Here is a 19,345-nt window from a genome sequence, read left to right as displayed (position 1 = left end):
TTTTCCCTAGTATAATTCTAACTATTAATAACATTTTTGTGAAAATAATATATTCATTATTAATTAATATTCCTATAAAATATTCAACAAATAGGAGTAAAATCGTAATAATTGCAACAATTAGTTATTAATAACAAGATAAACTGACAGCACATTCATATATTCAATACAAACATACATATATATGTATATATAATATATTGTATAATGATATTTAAAATTTAATAAAATAATATAATAATTAATAACATTAAAATAATATGAGGTAACTCTAACAGTAATGTTTAAAAAATTAAAAAAATTATTAAGAAAACGCCATAAATGAAAACAATTTCAGGCCACAAATACACATTATATAAATAGTAGTAGTCTTAATAGTATTTGTTCATTAACATGGATGTCGTTGTAATAAATCTAAGAGGTATATAATATACTGCAAGAGAAAACCACTGAAGTCTTGTGGAGTAAAAGTATAGTAATTTTTAAGGCTAATATTTGTTCAATAATCACTTATGTAAAGGACTGAATGTGAGTTGGGCAAAATCACGTACCACTTCATTGAAAGATTCTTCTGAATTTCCATGTTCAGAATTTTTTATTTCTTCATTCAAACGACTTAGTTTAAGCCTAATAAAAAACAAAACATTTTATTTACCAGTCAAATTATATTCTAATAAAAATATTTAAGTATTGAGTTTAATTGACAACATCTAGTTTTAATTATTTAGATCATAAGAAAAAAAAAAAAATTGGAATAATTCAAATTTATTGAGATTAACTAGCAAATTCAATTTGACATTTGAAATTGATTCAACAGACTAAATATTGTGTTAAGTTTATTAGTTATTTTTGAACTCTTATAATATTTAAAATTGATACATATGTGGGTATGTGCGCTTAAATTTATCATTTAAATTGTATTTATATTAAATATTTTAGAAAGAAAAAAAAAATTGTTAAATAAATTACTAATTAAATAAATTTGATATTCACATATAAAAGTACATATACAATGTGATTTTTTAAAAAGGTAAACATTTACATACAATGTTACTATATTTGCATTAGCTTGTTTTATGGCCACTTCTAGCGGTTCAACATTTTCATGATTTCGAAGATACTGATTTGCTTTGTGTTTTAATAGAAGACAAACTTGAGCTGTATGATCTAAGGAAATAAAACCATTTTAAATAAAAATATAATAAATATTTTAATTGTTTACACTTATTTAATTGAAGACATTTTATTTTTCTATAGGAATTTTTGATTATTGATATGAAATTTTATTTGATAAAAAATATGTCATTAAACCTCTATAAGACTCAATTATACTAATATTTAATTTATAGATAAATAATTTGGTTAATACAAAACTAAATTTATATTTAATTAGATAACATTTTTATCAGGAAAAATCAAATAAATGTAGTGGTCAAATAGGAAATACAGAAAATAATTAATCAGGTAGGTAATAAGTATAATAATAAAACCAAACCATCTATATTTAATTTATTTTGTTTTCATATAAGTACTAAATGTAGTAATTGCTGAGTAAATCAAATGATAAAAAAAAAAAAATAATAAAAAAATACACAAATAAATGTATATAAAAATTCTAGTATTTGATAATAGATCAAAAAATTACCCAATTGTGTAGCGAAAAATAGAGGCGTCTGACCATCAAAGTCTTGGATATTTATGTCAGATGCATTTAAAATTAAATATTCACAAGCCATAACAGATCCCTGAAAAAAAAAATATTATAAAACACAAATTATATTTTTGCATAGGTATAATATATAATATACATGTATAATGTAACTTACACTGAGTATAGCTTGGAAAAGGCAAGTCCTTCCATTATCGTTAGGATTTCTCCAATTTTTGTCTGCTCCTATTGCTATAGCATGACACATTACTGGTAGGTTATGGGCTGCTGCAGCACGGTATAGCAACATGTCTGGTCCTAATGTACACATGTCTTCTTCTTCTACTACAGAAATATTAAAATAAAATGATTAACTAATTATGGAATGAACAAAACAAACCAACCATCTACTCCATCATCGCTAATTGTTGACTCATCGTCACTACTTATAGCATCTAAAGATATACTTCCGGCATTGCCACTAAATATCATGACATTATCTTTTTTTTCATTTTTTTGCACAGATTTGTACTGTGTTCCTCTTCGTCTAACTTTAAGAACACTCCATTTTTTGGTATTTTCTTGTATTTCTTCCAAAACTAATTCATTATTAGGTAATGGTTTTACATATAAGCGATCTACATATTTATTTCGAATCCATTGCTCACGAATAGAGCTATAATTAATTATTATAAACATAAATAACAAATCATATAAAAAAACAATTTATCAAGTTTAATTAGGATATTACTCATGACATTTTGCTGAAGCGCGAATCACTGTATTAGGAACATTATATTCATACACTTCATTGACTACAGAATTTCCAACTTCAGCTAAAACTTTTAAAATCTCTGGTTCCCAGTCATCAAGTGTCAATGAACGGACTTTACTATAATGAACACCCAGACTTCGATGTACACCAGAACATTCTAAAAAATAGATTAGTCTATGTTACATTATAATAAATCAATATACTTTATTGTTTGTCAGAAATGTATTAAGATGTATAACAGTTGGTTAAAAAATGAACCAAGGTAAAATTTAAACTTCAATTATTTTAAATTATTAATTAAATACATTTTTCTACAGTTCAAAAATTCCCAAAAATAAATGATAGTATAAAAATATATTTCAAAATATATTACAAATTATAATAATAAATCAAATTTAAAATTGTATCCATAATAAATTTGAATCGTTATGTTTTTATTTGAAATATTTGAGTACAAATTTCAAGTGAATGCATATTCTTTCCATTTTTAAGATAATAAAAAGAGCCTGAGTACATGGCAGACTAAATAAATAAATATAAATAATAATTAATTGATTAATTAGTTCAGTCAAAATAAGGTTTAAATACCAACCAATACATAATGTAATGCCCAGGTTTATGCTAGCCCAGTTTGGGTTTGGTGCTTTGCAATCGCAACACTTTTCATTGCCAGGAATTTTTACCAAAACTTCCAGAGTCCTATACATATAATTTACATTTTTAATGTAATTGTTAGTTAAGTAAAAAAAAAATAAATAATATATATTACTTGGACTTTCTAATTTTATTTGAATTGCTTGATAAACGATTGTTTAGAGTATTAAAATCATTGGTCATTTGACTATTCCCAGAAGATTGATTAGTACTTCGTTGATCACTATGTTGTATTGCAGCTCCAATGCCTTGTTGAAGTGCTTCTATCCATGACTTATACACATATTCAGAATCAGCTTGCAAAATGTGACTCCTGCAAAAATTAAATAAAAATCAATTAATTTTTTAGATTTTAAATAGAAAACAAAAAGTAAAAATAGTATTTACTTTGTAGGTGACAAAACTTCAAAACAAAATCTTCGTTCTGCATCATATGCCGGTTTAACTGAACAAATTCTTAGATCATCTTCCATTATGGTAAACAAGTCTTCACCTAAAAAATGATTAAAATATAAATATAATTTTATTTTTCTAATGATTTATTTTCCTTTTAAAACATATAACCAATATATTTTATTTTAATTTAAATTAAAAAACCATATTTTAAAACCAATAACTTAGTGAATTGTATATAAAAAAAAGAGACTGACAGCCATGACTAACTTGATAAAATAAATACATTATAAATTATTAAAATGTGACTGTAGTACATATTGTAAACCATTTCATAATTGAGGCATTTAGTAAAATAACAGACTAACCCACAATTGATTATATTGAGACTTATGCTAAACAAATTCCATTTTTGCTTTTCAAATTTTTCAAATTATTTATAATTTAAAATGCAAATACAGTTTAGTTTAATTATATGATATAAATTGCCATTTATGCCATTAACTCAAAAGTTATAAATTGTAAGTTAGTCTATTACTGCACTCAATGCTACAATGCATGTTCAGTTTAAAATATATTAATAATATAGAGTAAAATTAATTAAAACATAAATATATAAGTAAAACAATATTAAAATATAAATCTTAAACAATAAATGACTACATAGAGCAATTAAATTAAAATTACTAACCATTTCTTTTACGGTATGCAAGTTGATTATTCTTTAAATAAAACCATCGTCGATTCCATGTCTTGAATGCATTACTGGTTCGCTTGTACAGATAACCTTCAATGCGAGTCACTTCCTTATTCTTGGCACTATTTTCACAGTCATCACCAATCACCATAACCGTATCATGGCTTTGATTTCAAAAATAGCAAACTTAAAAATTTATATTCATTCCTATTCACATTACTGATTTTTTTTTATAAATATTTTTTTAAGAATTACAAACCTGTCAACTAGTTTATGATGTTCACTAAGCTGTTTTTCCATTTTAGTTGCATCAGTGGTCATCACATTAACTTCTTCATTCAAATTTTGAATAAAATCTTGTAAATCTTCAGTCAATGTAAACCCTTGATGAAAATATGTACTCCATGCTTGGATATAAAACAATAACTATATAAAATCATTCATAAAATTAATAACTTATTTTTTTTTTTAAATTAAAGTTTTTTGAGAAAAAATTTAAAAAATACTTACTGTTGAAAAAATTTCTGGTTTTTTCCTGGCCAAAAGCATGGTAATACAATGGACATGATCCAAGGCAGCATGACGAAAAGAACTTCTAGCCGATGCAACTTGACCTAACAGTTCATCTGCTTCATGTGGGCGTGATTTTAATACCTGTGAGTTTCTTAATAGAGCTGCATCGAGTTCAGATGCTGCCTTTTCAAATACATGCTTTGATTCTTTACTTGCTTTTATATCCCTATAGAAATAAAATATATATCTTAGAAAATGTATTAAAAATATACCTATTTAATATTCAAAAAACTTACTCTTTAACAAATACTGTTAAATTATTTAAAACTGTACGTGAAGCTTGATCTAGGAATGTTGTTAAAAATTTGTTCATTTCTTGAAGAGCATGAATAATTTTATTCAAGTTTTTAGTAGATGAGGTGTCATCACGGAAACAAAGTCCCATTTCCCACAAGCTATTAGCAAATAATGATTGTTGACTGACATAAGTCTTTCCAGAGTCAATCATTAAACTACATACTTTTACGACCTACATGAAACAAAAATATTGTAATATCAATTTTACAGTTATATCAGTACACTAATAGGTAATAATTGCAATACAATTAATGAAGCAATAAGCACTATCTATAATTGTTTATAATCTGATACAAAATTAGAACCTACTATATAAAATAATAAACACAACATGTGTTTTAATTTATAATTGCTTCATTATTGCAGTACTATTATGTCATATAGATTATAATCACCTTTTCTAGTCTATGTTCCAGTAAATCAATATTGGACTCATGTCGATCTAGTTGTGTTCTGAAATAAAATAGATACACATTTTATAATAGAAGTATAAAAATATATACATAGTGTATCACTATTTTTGACTCATATAAGAACTATTTAATTATTGCATAAAAAGACACATATATTACTAGATCTGATTATTATTGAATAATTATGAAGATACAACAAATGTATGATAACAAGTAAAAATTTACAGACTTTCATAATTGAATATTTTATAATCTTATTTTTTTCAATTTGATAAAATTCTATAGTATTTGTAGACCTTATATAATAGAACATGGTTATAATTCTTATATTTGACACTAGGCTCAAAGTACATGCTTACTACGTCTTTATGAGTGTACAATATTAATTTACAATTTTACCTACAATATTTTCAATAACTACAACAATCCAAAATATGACACCACTGCCTACTTAAGTGCAACCAGGGGCGGACTGGCCAGGTTAAGGTACAAGGAGGCCTTCTGTACCCTCGATAATGTCATATTAATTATGAGTAAACAAAATGTAATATTAAAATGTAATGGTAAAAAAAATCAATCATTTACTATTAAAATATTCGAATTTAGATAAATTGAGCACAATTAACTAAAAATATTTATTAATTAAAATGTAATAATAATAGGTCCAGTTGACCCCCCCCCTCACCAGGTCCCTCAATACCCAGTTAGCCCCTGAATCCAACAAATATGTTTCATCTATTAGTATAAGTTTTATGGTTGTATGAACATTCCGATTACCCAATAAAATGTTTTTTGAAGAAAAATATATAGTAAAAAAAAAATCAACATTTAAATCTTTATCAAAAAATATTTTAAATTTTTAAATTATTAGCTACATAAGAACACCATACAAAATATTTAGAAAATATTAGCTTAAGTGCTTCAAAATTGATGATTAATTAGTGTACGAAAATAATAATGTCAGTTGAATCCATATAAAGGCATGTTGTTTCCTTGGCAGATATACAAAATCATATATATATATATATATATATATATATATATTTATTTCAAATATTATAATTAACTTTAAAAAGTAATCATATACTTTAAAATTGATGATTAAAAATAAACATTAATAAAATTTAACTTTTATAGCAATAATACAGCTTTCAGTTACTCAAAATTTATTTAATTTTAAATAATTACTGATATTTAACATTTAATAATCATAATATCACAATTTTTATAATTAAAAACAGGCGCGTGTACAGAGGGGGGTTTGAGGGGTTCAAACCCCTCCTGAAATTCAGGAAAAAGATTAAATGTTTTTATATAGTAAAATTGGTATACAGATTATATTATTATGAAAATTTACAATCTAAAACCCCTTCCAAAATATTTTTTTTTGTACGCGCCTGATTAAAAAATAAATATTTTAAACTTTAATTTCATTAATAACAATGTGTACAATACAAAAATAAACTGACTTGTTATCAGGTTTATTTATCCATTATATAGAAATACTTAAGACCTGCGAAAAATATTTTGACAAATATTATTTAGGTAAAGGCAAGGGTGAAGATAAAGGTTTTCATAAAAAAAATATTTTATTTAGAAGTTTCATTCAAGTATAAAATATATATTAGCCAATAAGGAGCAAGTTAAAGTTTCCTTGTTAAATTATAAGTAACAAGCTATAATAATAATAATATAACACTATTATTAGAATACTGCCATGATAAAAAAAACCAAATGTAATATAATGTCTATAAATTTAAAATTAGTAATTCTATTTTTTTTTCATTTTCAACAGAAAAATAAGTTAAATTAATAATATATATATATATATATATATATATATATTACTCCAATATAAAAAACAAACAAAACAATATACCTTTCTTTTATCATATTATTGAATATAGTGTTTATCAAATTTATAAAATTGTTATATAAAATGTAAATAATAGTATTATATTTTAATACAATGATTTATATTATTCTAAAAAACTGGTACTTTAGATTATCTTTGTATAATTTGTTTACACATCAAAGTACTGAAGGAAACTACAAAATGGATAAACTATCTTACCTTCAATTATTATTATGAAATTCACATATTTATATAATGATATGATGTAGTAATCTCTAACATTTATATTTACAAAATTATATTTGAAAATAATCGACAATCAGAGTCAATATCATCAACCGATATACTTCTGGTAATGTTAATGAATTTCTGTATCTATTTATTTATACTGTTATTATTACTTCATTATTTCGGGCGCACGACTGAACATTTTACAATAAATGTTTTCAAGTAAAGCCGCTTACCGAGTAAATTAAATTATATTATTATTCTATTGAATTTTGATTGTTAGCATATATATTATAACCAGGTACATGCTGAATAATTTTTATTCTAATAAACAGAATATTGAAAATCAATGTACACGAGCCAATGAAAAAATATCAAAAAGAGGTAAATAGTTACAAACTCAGCTACTAACAGTAAATGGGACGTGCAATTGTAATTTCTTATAACGATATTGATTAATTAATTTCTCCTAACTGCAGTTCGATTTTTACAGGCTACTAGAACGTATTGGCTATCTACATAAATTTATACAAAAATATCACATTAAAAGTTGTTTATGCCGATTCAATAGAGCCGTACGCAAGGTGGTAGAAAAGTAAAAATTGCGACGAACAATCAGTTGCCCTGACAAGAGTCGCGGGGCGGACGAACAATATGTAATGCACTCGGGGTGCGTGATCGGAAATTCACATAAGAGAGAAGGGTTAACGTGGCGCGGTCGGTCACGGTATGACGAGGAACGTGAGAGACCTATGCCGACCGGCGACGGTGAGCTGTGCGTAATGTAAGTTGCGACCAACCTGAACTTGGGCGAGTCCTGCAGACAATCGGTCACCGAAATGGTTTGCATCGCGGCAGTTTCCAGGCGACGTTTGAGATAAACGAGCTCGCGCGCGTACGGGCCTCGACGGTCTCAGAACGCGACGACCATGGCCGGGGACCGGGGTTCCGTTTTGTTGACGGGTCTGAGGGTGGGACGCGCGGACGGGTGCCGTAAACACGACAGTGACGATAGTGACGGCGGCGGCGGCGGCGGCAGCGACGAATCGATTGCGCGCAGAGGAATATCGGTGGACGGTGCGCGAGCGAGATGGAGTGAATAACACGACGAGCGATCGAGGCGCGCGCGCACGCACACGCTCGCACCCGTACACGGGCGCATGCGCAAGCGCACGCGAGAGCCGAACGTAGCAGATAACGGGCGCGACACCTGACACCGCCGCCGCCGTCCGGCCGAGCGCCCTTCCACCGCGCCGAAATTACGTCGCGCGAACGGCAGCACAACCGCGTTCGAAGGAGATCCTGCACGCCGGCGATGGTAACCGTTGCCCGATCACCTGCGACCGTGTCGTCACCGCCACTGGCACTCGTGCGAGGGCTGCGCGGCCCGCGGAGTCGCACCCATGTTAGGGTGGGGCCGAGAGGGGTAGAGTCCCGTCGTCTCAGCCTTTTGTACAATGTTTTCGTTGCGCTTAAGTATGTACAAGTAGTATGTACATCTTGACCGAACAGATGCAAGCAAAGGGGGCATGGAACCGATCAGCTCCGGGGCTCTCAAAACTTCTCGCCGGCCCTGGGTGCACCCGGTGTAAACGGCACCGTTGTACGACGACGTCGTGCGTTGACGGTGCCGCCCAGCGATCATCGTTCTCGTGCATTATCTTGTTTCCGTAGACGCGCGTTCGGGACTTCAGCGTAAGTGGCGAACACAGGAACTCGGAACAAATATTTATACGTTTCTACGCGTATTTTTCCAAACATTGATTTTTAACGCTACTCGTTTGCTTTGGTTCAACGTTGCCGTTAAAAAACGACTTCGTTCCAACCGTTGTTGTTTTCTTGAATCCATTCGTCAATAACACTGTCAGCCATAAATATGACCACACCTTTTTAGCAAATCGTGCACAAAACCAGTATAAAAGGGATAGCAAATACGGTCTTCAAATTGTATCGAACAAACTGGATGACGTGTTATGTTGTGTGCACTCTAAACTGTAACATCCTTTTCCCTTGTTTCGATCTAGATCCACCCTTGATATAGCTTACACAGAGCTCTGCATTTTTTTCGTTTTCCTATTATGCATTACACCAAGACGTATAATAACCACTAATATAAAATCTATTATTCGCGATATGTTCATTGAAATTGAATAGTTGCGTACCAAGAAACGAATGCGCACATCGTCCGACCACCTCGGTTGTACGTGTCAGTCAATTCGAGGAAAGAAAAACGCAACCGCAACATCATAAATTTAAATACGTGTACGTATTACGTTATAACATTATGTTATTGCGTCATCCGATCGAAATGATAACTATAGATATTCGTTTCCTAGACCGAGAAAACAGTCGTATTGTTTTGTTACTTTTTTCCCTCCATTTATTGCTACGTAACGTATGAGTGAAGATGACGTATTCAAAGTTGCAGGATTGTACGTTTCAAGCAATATCGAGAGTTTTATTACTGGGGCGAGAAAATCAAAAAATCTAAAACAAGGACTTGAGAGTTTACTTCAACGATATTAAACAATTATAGGTATTCTCCTACTGTGATCAGACTATAGCGCCTATTGATTAAATATAATCTATTGTTATACGAATTATCAATTAATATTTATCGAAAATCATTCCACATGAAACTATAATATTATAACAACAATATTTTAATATTTTTAAGAGATTTTTAATTTTTATTAGTAAAATAAGTATAAGTAGTTTAAGTCAAGTTTCTTATTTCCACTTCAAACGTTCTAAAATTCTTATGCTAAAATCCTTTATTGACGTTAATTGTATTTCGGGACACGTCTGTGTATTCTTTACACAAGCTTCCTAATTTTTACTACTATATTCGCCTATACTTGATTATTATTATAACTATATTGTTCTATAGAATTTTTTTTCTCGGATTAATGCTTTTATATATTACTTAATTTTCCAACAGCGTATAATGATGTTGTTAACATGCGAAATGTTCTTTGTGCAGTAAAATACATGTATCAAATTATAATATGATAAATTTCAGTGCTGAAAAAAATAAAAAAGGAGTGTCACTTGTGCTAGTATGAATATATATTTATTTTTATGCATATAATATTAATATATATCGTGAATAATGTGTGTAACATGTGTACAACAAAACGGCGACACGTCAACACTGAACAAATGGATGCTTTTATATGATTTATTTGATTACATTTCAAAAACAAATTATTAACTCGGACTGCTAAACTGCAGTTATAATTACAAATAGTACTTCTAGTTTTAAACATAAAATCTGTGTACGTGTACCGTCTAAAACTCAACTCAAATTATTGAACTGCTTAATCAGTTGCGTTCGGATCCCAATATGAAATACTTAACAAATAAACGGGTGTAGTGTGACCATTAAAATTTGGTACTCAAAGTGGTGTATTTGGGGAGGGGGGCTCCCGGGTCTTGATCCGCCCTTAGAAGAATAAAAAAAGGTAACTGTTTAGCGATTTTATCGATAGATAAAAATTACTTAATAACAATTGAAAAAATTATTGATAAACTAGGAAAAAACTACATTTACCTTTTTTATTATAATCACCTCTTAATTTGTATTTAACATATTATAGTATTAGAATTTTAAGCCCCCTCTACAAACAATTTTAAATACACTACTGGATATAAGGTATTATATCGATGTCTTATTTGAATATTTTACAGTGACTATATGTCTATAACAACTGAACTTTACTGACTATCGACTGTTCTTTATTAAGTTATAAACCGATTACTGCATAGTAACTAAGTATTAGTGTAAGACATTATTGATTTTAGAATATATACGGATACGTATTGGTAGTCTTTACAAGGATGCAATCGCTAGACTTCGCTGTAATCATCTGCATTCATCTCGACAAGAAAGGTTTTCAACAATGGAAAATATTTTCTGTTTCTACCGTTAGAAACATATTTTTATCAAGTTAAATGCAAATAATTACAGCGAAGTCTATTAGCTGCTTGTATCCTACCAATTTTAACAAATTGATTGCATATCTATATACTCTCAAATCAATGGTGTTATCTTCTTATATTTGATTACTTAAAATATTTTCTATAGGTTTATCATTAAACATTCGACTTGAACTTAATTATTCACTTTTATCAATTGTATATGACGTATATGATTAAAAAAAAATCAAGTTCAAGTTAAAAAAACCTAGTTTTTTCTATACAAATATTATATTAATACTCTAAACTTTTTTTGTTATTATATAATACACCATACACTATATATTTCAGAATATAAATAAATACGATATCGTATATACTATTAAGTGAAGTTCGCACCTATTTACCAAACTATTAAATATTATTCTAAGTTCAATGTCTCTCTTTGTGCGTTAAATATCTTTGGCTAGAATCTTATAATATATATATCTTATAATTAGGACGTGGAATTTTATGTGAATACATCATTTTATTGAATGTGAATTTTTTAATTCTGATTAATGTTTAATAACACCCTGCATTTTATGAGACTTTTTTATTTAACATTTTTTCACATATTTTGATGATAATACAAATTTTTAAATATTTACTTATTTTGTAAATATTTCACATTTTCAAACGTATACACTTTTTGTTTGTATTAAAATTATAATATTGAAAAATAATTAGAAAAAAATTAAAGAAGTTATTTTAAATCTTGATTCAAATACTGCAATCGCTATTATACAAGCTTCTGATATTATGTAAAATAATTACCTAAAAATCATTTAGCATACATTTCCACAAATTGTTATTTGTTGGTTAAAGTAATGAAAATATTAGAAACATTAAATCTAACAATAATTGAAAGTCTTGCAATAGTGGAAAATGCAGAAATCAAATTGAATAAAGTTTGAGGAGAATTTGGAGTTATAGTAAAAAATAAATTAAACTACGTACTCGGTAAGAACGTTGATTTACTATTAGAGATATTCTTATGAATAAAAATGAAAATACGTCAAATGATATTGAAGTTACACCATCCGCCACATGTAGTATGAAATACGCTTCATTTAACTTGATGGACGTTGAATCCACCTTCAGCCGCTAAAAATTGATTTTGAAACCTAACCACTGTACATTAAAATTTGAAAATCTCCAAATTTACGTTGTATTCAATTTTTTTGAAGAAGACAATAATGAAGATGATTAGATGAATAATTATTAATTATTAATTAAAAATTAATATAAAATACCGGATTTTTTGTTAAATATTTCACGTTTTTTTATACATATTTTGGCAAAAATAAAAACATAAATAATTACATATTTTGACTTTTTTATTACATAAAAATACATGCCCTACTTACAACTATTGAAATTTCAAATTATTATCCCGGACTTTTTACATTTTTTATGATCATATCGTATGACATTTTAAGTTTAGAATCTAAACTAATGGTCTATTAATGCACTTTACAGTCAGTATAACGATATACTGCGTATCGCCGTACCAGTAAATTGATGATTCGCTTGACAACATTACAAGTGAACTCTTAAACCTTTCATCTAGACAAATACTATTGTATTGACCACCAACTATTAAAACGTATTTATAATCCATGTGAAGCTGTGCGCAATGTGTGCATATTATAATACCTATTACATGTATCTATTATGTTCGTGTTAAGCCAACTGGTATCGGTGAATTAAATTTACTAACGATTTTAAGTACTTTTATTTTTATAACATTGCACACGAATACTGCAATTGTATGTAACATAAATAATAAGTACATGCTGTGTAGTGTAATGATAATGTAACTGGTAATAAAATACGATAGGATAAAAAACAATAATAATTATTTGTATAATGACTGTACACACTGCAAAATATGTGTTGATTACATAAATACGAGTATAGTACTCGTATTATAATATATATATATATACGCATTACCTATGTTAATGGAAGAACTATTGGGTAAAGCCATAGACCTTATAAGATCATATAAGGTGTACCTATGTAGTTAAATTTACTTCGCAACGTTACATAATATGCTTGGAAAATAATATTAATATTGTATAAGATGTTATCCATTATTTATAAATATAAAACGCTTTTTAAAGTTTTTCACATAACTTGATTTTAATTAATTACATATTACCTGTATGATAAATGTTTTAATTTAATGTATTTATTTAATTTACTTTATGATACAATTAAAAAGTAGAAACTACAGTAAATATATTTACTCACAATGTATCTAAATAAATCAAATATTCGTGATTCTTAACACTATGGTCAATTACCATAAGCTATTATGGTTACCTATTGAGTAGATTATTAAATTTACAAATTATATTAAATTAAAAAATTAATTTATCTAAATATATTTTATGAACCGCGATAGAACATGGCTTCTCTTGGCATTTAATACTTTGACATATAATAAAAAGTTTTCAGCAATGTATTATTATCATTTTTGAATTTTTACTCTTGACCAAATGTTCAAGTTGAATAGACAATAATTAAAAGATATACTTCTATCAATGGAAAAACAATGTTTAGTGATGTCCATGGGCGCCCAGAAGGAGGGGGGGCAAGATGGGACATTTCCCCCCTTGGAAAAAATTAATTGAACAATTAATATCAAGGTTTGCAATTAAACTATTGCGAAGATTTCAGTTTTTATTTAATAACGACTAAAGTGTATATAATTCTGACATATTTTATTGTTTGCTAAGAATACATTTTTTAATATAGGTACTTTATGGTTTTTGATTTAATTATGTCATCCTTTGATAAATTTCCTGCGGGCGCCCATGGTGATGTCCTATAAATCAATAAACACAATAACCAAGACTAAACTGCAGTAATGCGATGCATATAACTTAAATTCTTACTAGTCTGATATAAATGTTATAAAATAACTTTTTTAAAATAAGTATAAATTGCATACTTTAAATGGATACTTCATATTTATTCAAGAAGTTAAACATAATTTTAAATACCTATGTAACTTTAGCTAGTAGGTATAAATAGTTCACGAACTCTATAGTGTGCATACATAGGTGACACTTTAAAGAGTATTGTATAATAATATAGTACCTAATTCATTAATATATGATTATAATACATTTTAAATTTATTAACATATTTTTTTCCTGTGCGCACCCACATAATAACATATTATTATAGTAATAATATAGTGCAGACTAATATGATTACTTTCAATGGGTAGATTTAAAGAGGTACAACGTCCATAGCTGTATATAATAAAATAAATATTTACTATACCAGTTTTAACAATATCCGTTTTATAGCTTAACAATATTTCTTCGGTCCAGAAGTTTTAATTAAAATTTCATTAGTGACCTAATTCTTTACATAAACGCTTGTCTGTACATTTTTTTCTCGTTTACTATAACTAAAATATATCAATTTTCAAAACTATATAAAATTTTAACTAGTTATGAAAACGAATAATGAATTACTGTGTAGCTGTGTCATTATGTATAGGTATATATACTAAATATATATATTGAAAGCGCTAATCCTATTGAGATAAAATGTTGACGTAATTATATCATGTGGGTGCTTATTTAATAATGTGCGAAATGAATAATGACATTATAAGTATACTCATTATAATGGTAATGTTCACATTTTACAGGAATACAATTGACACATAAACTGAAATATTTTATAACTTTTTCATACATTTTATTTGTACTCCATTTATTTATATTTTGTTTGTACATGGTTATCTTTATCTTCTTTTATTTTACCTTTCTCCCAATTATTTGGGGTCGGCCACCCTTGTCTTAAACCTCCACTCGTCTCGATTTTCTACAACCCCTACGCATACACCTACAGCCGCCCTCATATCATTCTCAATCGTATCCAACCATCTCTTTTGTGATCTTTCTCTTCCTCTTTTCCCTTTAACATTTATTTTCTTAACAACTCTTACTACATTTGTTTTCTTTCAACTCATCACATGATCAAACCATCTCAGTCTATTTTCTCTCATTTTGCTCACTATCGATGCTTAACTAATTCTACTTCTCACATATTCGTTTCTATTATATTTTCTCTTATCACTCCACTCATCCTTCTAAGCATTTTCATTTTGATAACATGTGGTTATCTTTTTCGAGATTGAAATATGTTTTGTATTCACCATATAATGACCTCTGCACAGACTTGGGTAGTACTCCGAATACAATACTCGGAATACTGTATTCAGAATATTTTTTAAGTATTTCGAATTCTTTTTAAATACTTTTTTTAAAAGTATTCAATAAAGTATTTTGAATACTTATAACGAGTATTCTGAATACTGTATTTCGAATACTGTCAAATCATCTCTTTTTTAAATGATTTTATTACTTCTCCATCGTATATTGTATAAGCTAATATCAGGTATTTATTATTATTGTAAACCATAAACTATAACAGCAGGGACGGCGTGAGGGGGTAAGCAATAGGGGCAGTTGCCCAGGGCCCCGCACCTTAAATTATAATTAAGGTCCCGCGGTTTTGATTTAACTGAACTTAAAATATTTTATTAATATAAATTATAAGACCCAACATTTATTTTGCTCAGGGCCTCGTAAACTCTAGCACCGTCACTGTACAACAGTTATGTAATATAAAAATACAATAAAATAACATATATTTAGTCTACAATTTCAAATATTTCTGTTGAGTGGATACCTATTATTTTTATAGTATGAAAACTAGAAGTATTTTAAAAGTATTCTTAATAGTGTATTCGGAGTATAATTTGTATAAAGTATTTGAATACATATTCGGAATACTATTTTTTGTAAGTATTTGAGTATTTATTCTAAATAATTTTAAAAGGTATTTTACCCAAGTCTGCCTCTGCAGTCACATCATATTATATATATCTTCGGTATAATAAATGTAATACTGTAGACATATATCTGTGATTGGGTAAAAAGGGCCAATCTCACTTTTTATAATTTTTGAATAATCATCGAAGAATAAGGTGTATTATCTATAGACGATGATTAAAATAAAAATTTAACTATGAATATTTTTAAATAAATGTATACCATATATAAATAAATAATGTCTCCCAAAACAAATGTAAAATACAAACTTCTATTTAGGTTCATTATAATGTATTACAAAGTAACTATGTTAGATATTTTGGTAAAATGTACTTATTTACTCCCGGATGACATGTGGGCACCATTTTAGTAACTAAAGTAGTACTGTATTCGACTTAAAATTAAAAATGTATACAGAACTAATTAAATTAATAACCAAGCTGTTGACAAAATTTGCTTGCATTTTATTGGTAGAATGTTTGGTGTACCGTTATGAAAATTGAAGCATATATTGTTTGTGAAATGTTAGTATGCACTAGCATAAATTCCATTTCAATGATTCAATGTTTAATTCTTCTGCTTTTTTTATAAACCATAAAAAAAAGGTTGCAGTCAGGTATAAATAACGCGTCGTGTGAAAATGTAGAGATATTTTAATACGCGCGGTCTGTAGAATATAATTAGGAAGCAGTCAGCCGATTAGCGGTACTTCCGGGCAGGTGTTTGTTGAAGTCGTTCAATCTTAGATTGCGAGGAGTTTGTAAAATGTTTTTACATAGTACAAGATGACTCATAAAGACACATAATTGTATTATATAGTAATATTATTATAACACGAAATAGGTTCTCTCTTTTAATGATATTTTAAAAAATATAAAATAATATGATAAATATCAATCTAATTAACTGTAACAATTTACATAAAAACTTAATATTACATGTTATTGTTTTTCTTGTAAAATTCCGGTGAGATATAACTGAAATTATAATCAACTCGGTATCTATCTATACTGCGTATTACAATGCGCTTACATGTATGATAAGTATTATCCATTAATTGTACCTATTATGATTACAATGATATTTATGAATAGCTATTGTACTATATTATTCCAAACTGCTGGTACCGCAGACCTCTGTAGCCAGTATACGTATTGTACATATGACGTATTCATATATGTAGACAAGGGCGTGATAAAATATAGTTGTTGTAAATATAAAATACTTACACGTGTAAAATACTAACCTATGTAAAGAAATAATATTTCAACCTTGTTTGAAAACGAAAATATCAATGTTTTTTTTTTTTTGTTGTTTTACTAATTTTGCGAAAACTAAATACATTATTTGTGCATACACTTTCTGAAATTGTGTCGTAGTATGGGCCATAAGGATTATAAGGTATAATAATAACGATTGTAAAAAGTTACAAGGTGGGTGATGAGATAAAGGAGGCTCTCCGTGGCCGCTCCAATTCTCAGACAGAATATTGTGGTGAGTGTACAGGAAGTGCCGAAGTGAGACATAAACTTAACTTTTTTAGATCATCATAGGATGAATGTATTGTAATTTGTAGTTGTACTATTTATATGTTTGAAAGTGATGACGAATGAATAATAATCAGTGGCGGGCTTGGCCGTTCGTAAAATAGGTATACTGCGATGACCAATTATTTTAGATATTTTAATCTTTAAATCTGTTGTAGTAAAATAACGCTCGTTTAATATTCAACATTATGAAATTTTTTTTATCCATGTGTCTAGTTCAAATTAACAGTTATTAACAACATATTATGCATAAAAAGGAATGTTTGAACAATTATGAAAAGTGCAAATGTTATTATTTTAGTGATAGGTATTATTTGTATAGTATTGCATGGCCTACTGTACTGATCAATGGCAATGAACCGAAATCGGAATACTTAGAAAACAGCTACTAAACATAGTCAATTATTATTATTGTATCCGTTATGTCGTACATCACTCTTGTGTTTATCATTCACATAAAAAACATGTGTTACAAAAATAATTACTAACTCATATTAGTAAAAATGTGAAGAAAAAAACATTTTATACAGGTATTTACTTAAAATTAACGATTACATATTTCATAGTCCAATCTTTAAAATAATGTTTTGAACACTATCAAGTAATTAAAATAAAATATGCGGTTTTAATTAGAAATGTCTTCCTAAATCTACAAATGATAACAGTGGTTCATAATGACAGTAATATTCAGTTTATAATTTATGTTAAAATAACGAAAAATGTACGTTATTAATCTTGAAATTTGATGTTTTCATATTAGTCACGGGCATATATTTTGTACCTACATGAAAATAAAGAATAATAATGTAACTTTGTTTTTAACCCAGTGAAATAGTACGACGCACATTATTCTATGAAATATTTGTTCGATTTGTTTTGTTTCACTGAAACTATCTTAATTGTCTTATCATGTTTAATTTTTGAATTTACATTTCCAGTCACACAACTTTGAGAACGTTGTAGGTACGTTGCGGTTTGAGGACGACACGTAACACGGTACTATAAAACAGTATATAAGTTCTATTGTTCCTACATTTTTAACACACTTGCATAAAATCTAAAATATCTACATCTCAAAATCCTGGTTGTTTGTTCGTATAAAAAAATAGGGTGGTTATAAACTCCCCTAAAAGCATTTTGCTACTGAATTATACGTATGTAAACTACTCTAAAAATCAGAATTCGAGATACCCGATAGATAATCGAATTATTGAACAAGTTTTGGAGTCAATTTTTTTTTAATTGCACGCTCATTTAATTTTACTGGTCATCATTGAAATTTGGTTTGTAAAAAAGATATCATTATTACTAAAGTATGTTACCCATCCTTCTGGCAAAAATACTTTATTGAAATAACTTTTAAATTCACTAAATAATGAAAAATCATCAGATCTTCTCTAATGAAAAATGTAAAACAGAGTATTAAGTGATTAAGTTGGTAAA

General features: G+C 28.2%; 1 protein-coding gene across 3 annotated transcripts; it reads right to left on the bottom strand.

The window, feature by feature from the left end:
• Positions 1-298: 298 nt before the first annotated feature.
• Positions 299-8,865, bottom strand: LOC112690203 (arf-GAP with coiled-coil, ANK repeat and PH domain-containing protein 2). Of its 3 annotated transcripts, none has more exons than XM_025564169.1 (15): positions 8,334-8,865; positions 5,433-5,490; positions 4,977-5,209; positions 4,678-4,906; positions 4,427-4,593; positions 4,162-4,331; positions 3,465-3,570; positions 3,193-3,390; positions 3,016-3,122; positions 2,400-2,580; positions 2,053-2,324; positions 1,827-1,990; positions 1,646-1,745; positions 1,047-1,167; positions 299-627 (listed from the first exon to the last, which is right to left on the bottom strand). In XM_025564169.1, the coding sequence occupies exons 1-15, from the start codon at positions 8,381-8,383 to the stop codon at positions 507-509; spliced, it is 2,277 nt and encodes a 758-aa protein (XP_025419954.1). In that variant the 5' UTR covers positions 8,384-8,865; the 3' UTR covers positions 299-506. The 3 variants fall into 3 exon arrangements, with proteins under 3 accessions (XP_025419954.1, XP_025419946.1, XP_025419961.1); XM_025564161.1 differs by having other exon boundaries at positions 1,827-1,993; positions 8,334-8,863; XM_025564176.1 differs by lacking the exon at positions 8,334-8,865 and having other exon boundaries at positions 1,827-1,993; positions 4,977-5,135; positions 5,201-5,209.
• Between the last annotated feature and the right edge of the window lie 10,480 nt (positions 8,866-19,345).

Source organism: Sipha flava, unplaced genomic scaffold, assembly GCF_003268045.1.
Source record: "Sipha flava isolate LNK unplaced genomic scaffold, YSA_version1 113_pilon_pilon, whole genome shotgun sequence".
Taxonomy (NCBI): domain Eukaryota; kingdom Metazoa; phylum Arthropoda; class Insecta; order Hemiptera; family Aphididae; genus Sipha; species Sipha flava.
This window is presented reverse-complemented; position numbering and strand designations above follow the sequence as displayed.

What these genes read in the sequence shown, in the direction of transcription:
- LOC112690203 (XM_025564161.1), bottom strand. Translation starts at nt 8,383, where the DNA reads ATGCAAACCATTTCGGTGACCGATTGTCTGCAGGACTCGCCCAAGTTC. An exon ending in AACCAGAAATTTTTTCAACA is followed by an intron (nt 4,594 to 4,677) that starts GTAAGTATTTTT and finishes GATTTTATATAG; the next exon opens with TTATTGTTTTATATCCAAGC. An exon ending in ATTTTTCGCTACACAATTGG is followed by an intron (nt 1,168 to 1,645) that starts GTAATTTTTTGA and finishes TTATTTCCTTAG; the next exon opens with ATCATACAGCTCAAGTTTGT.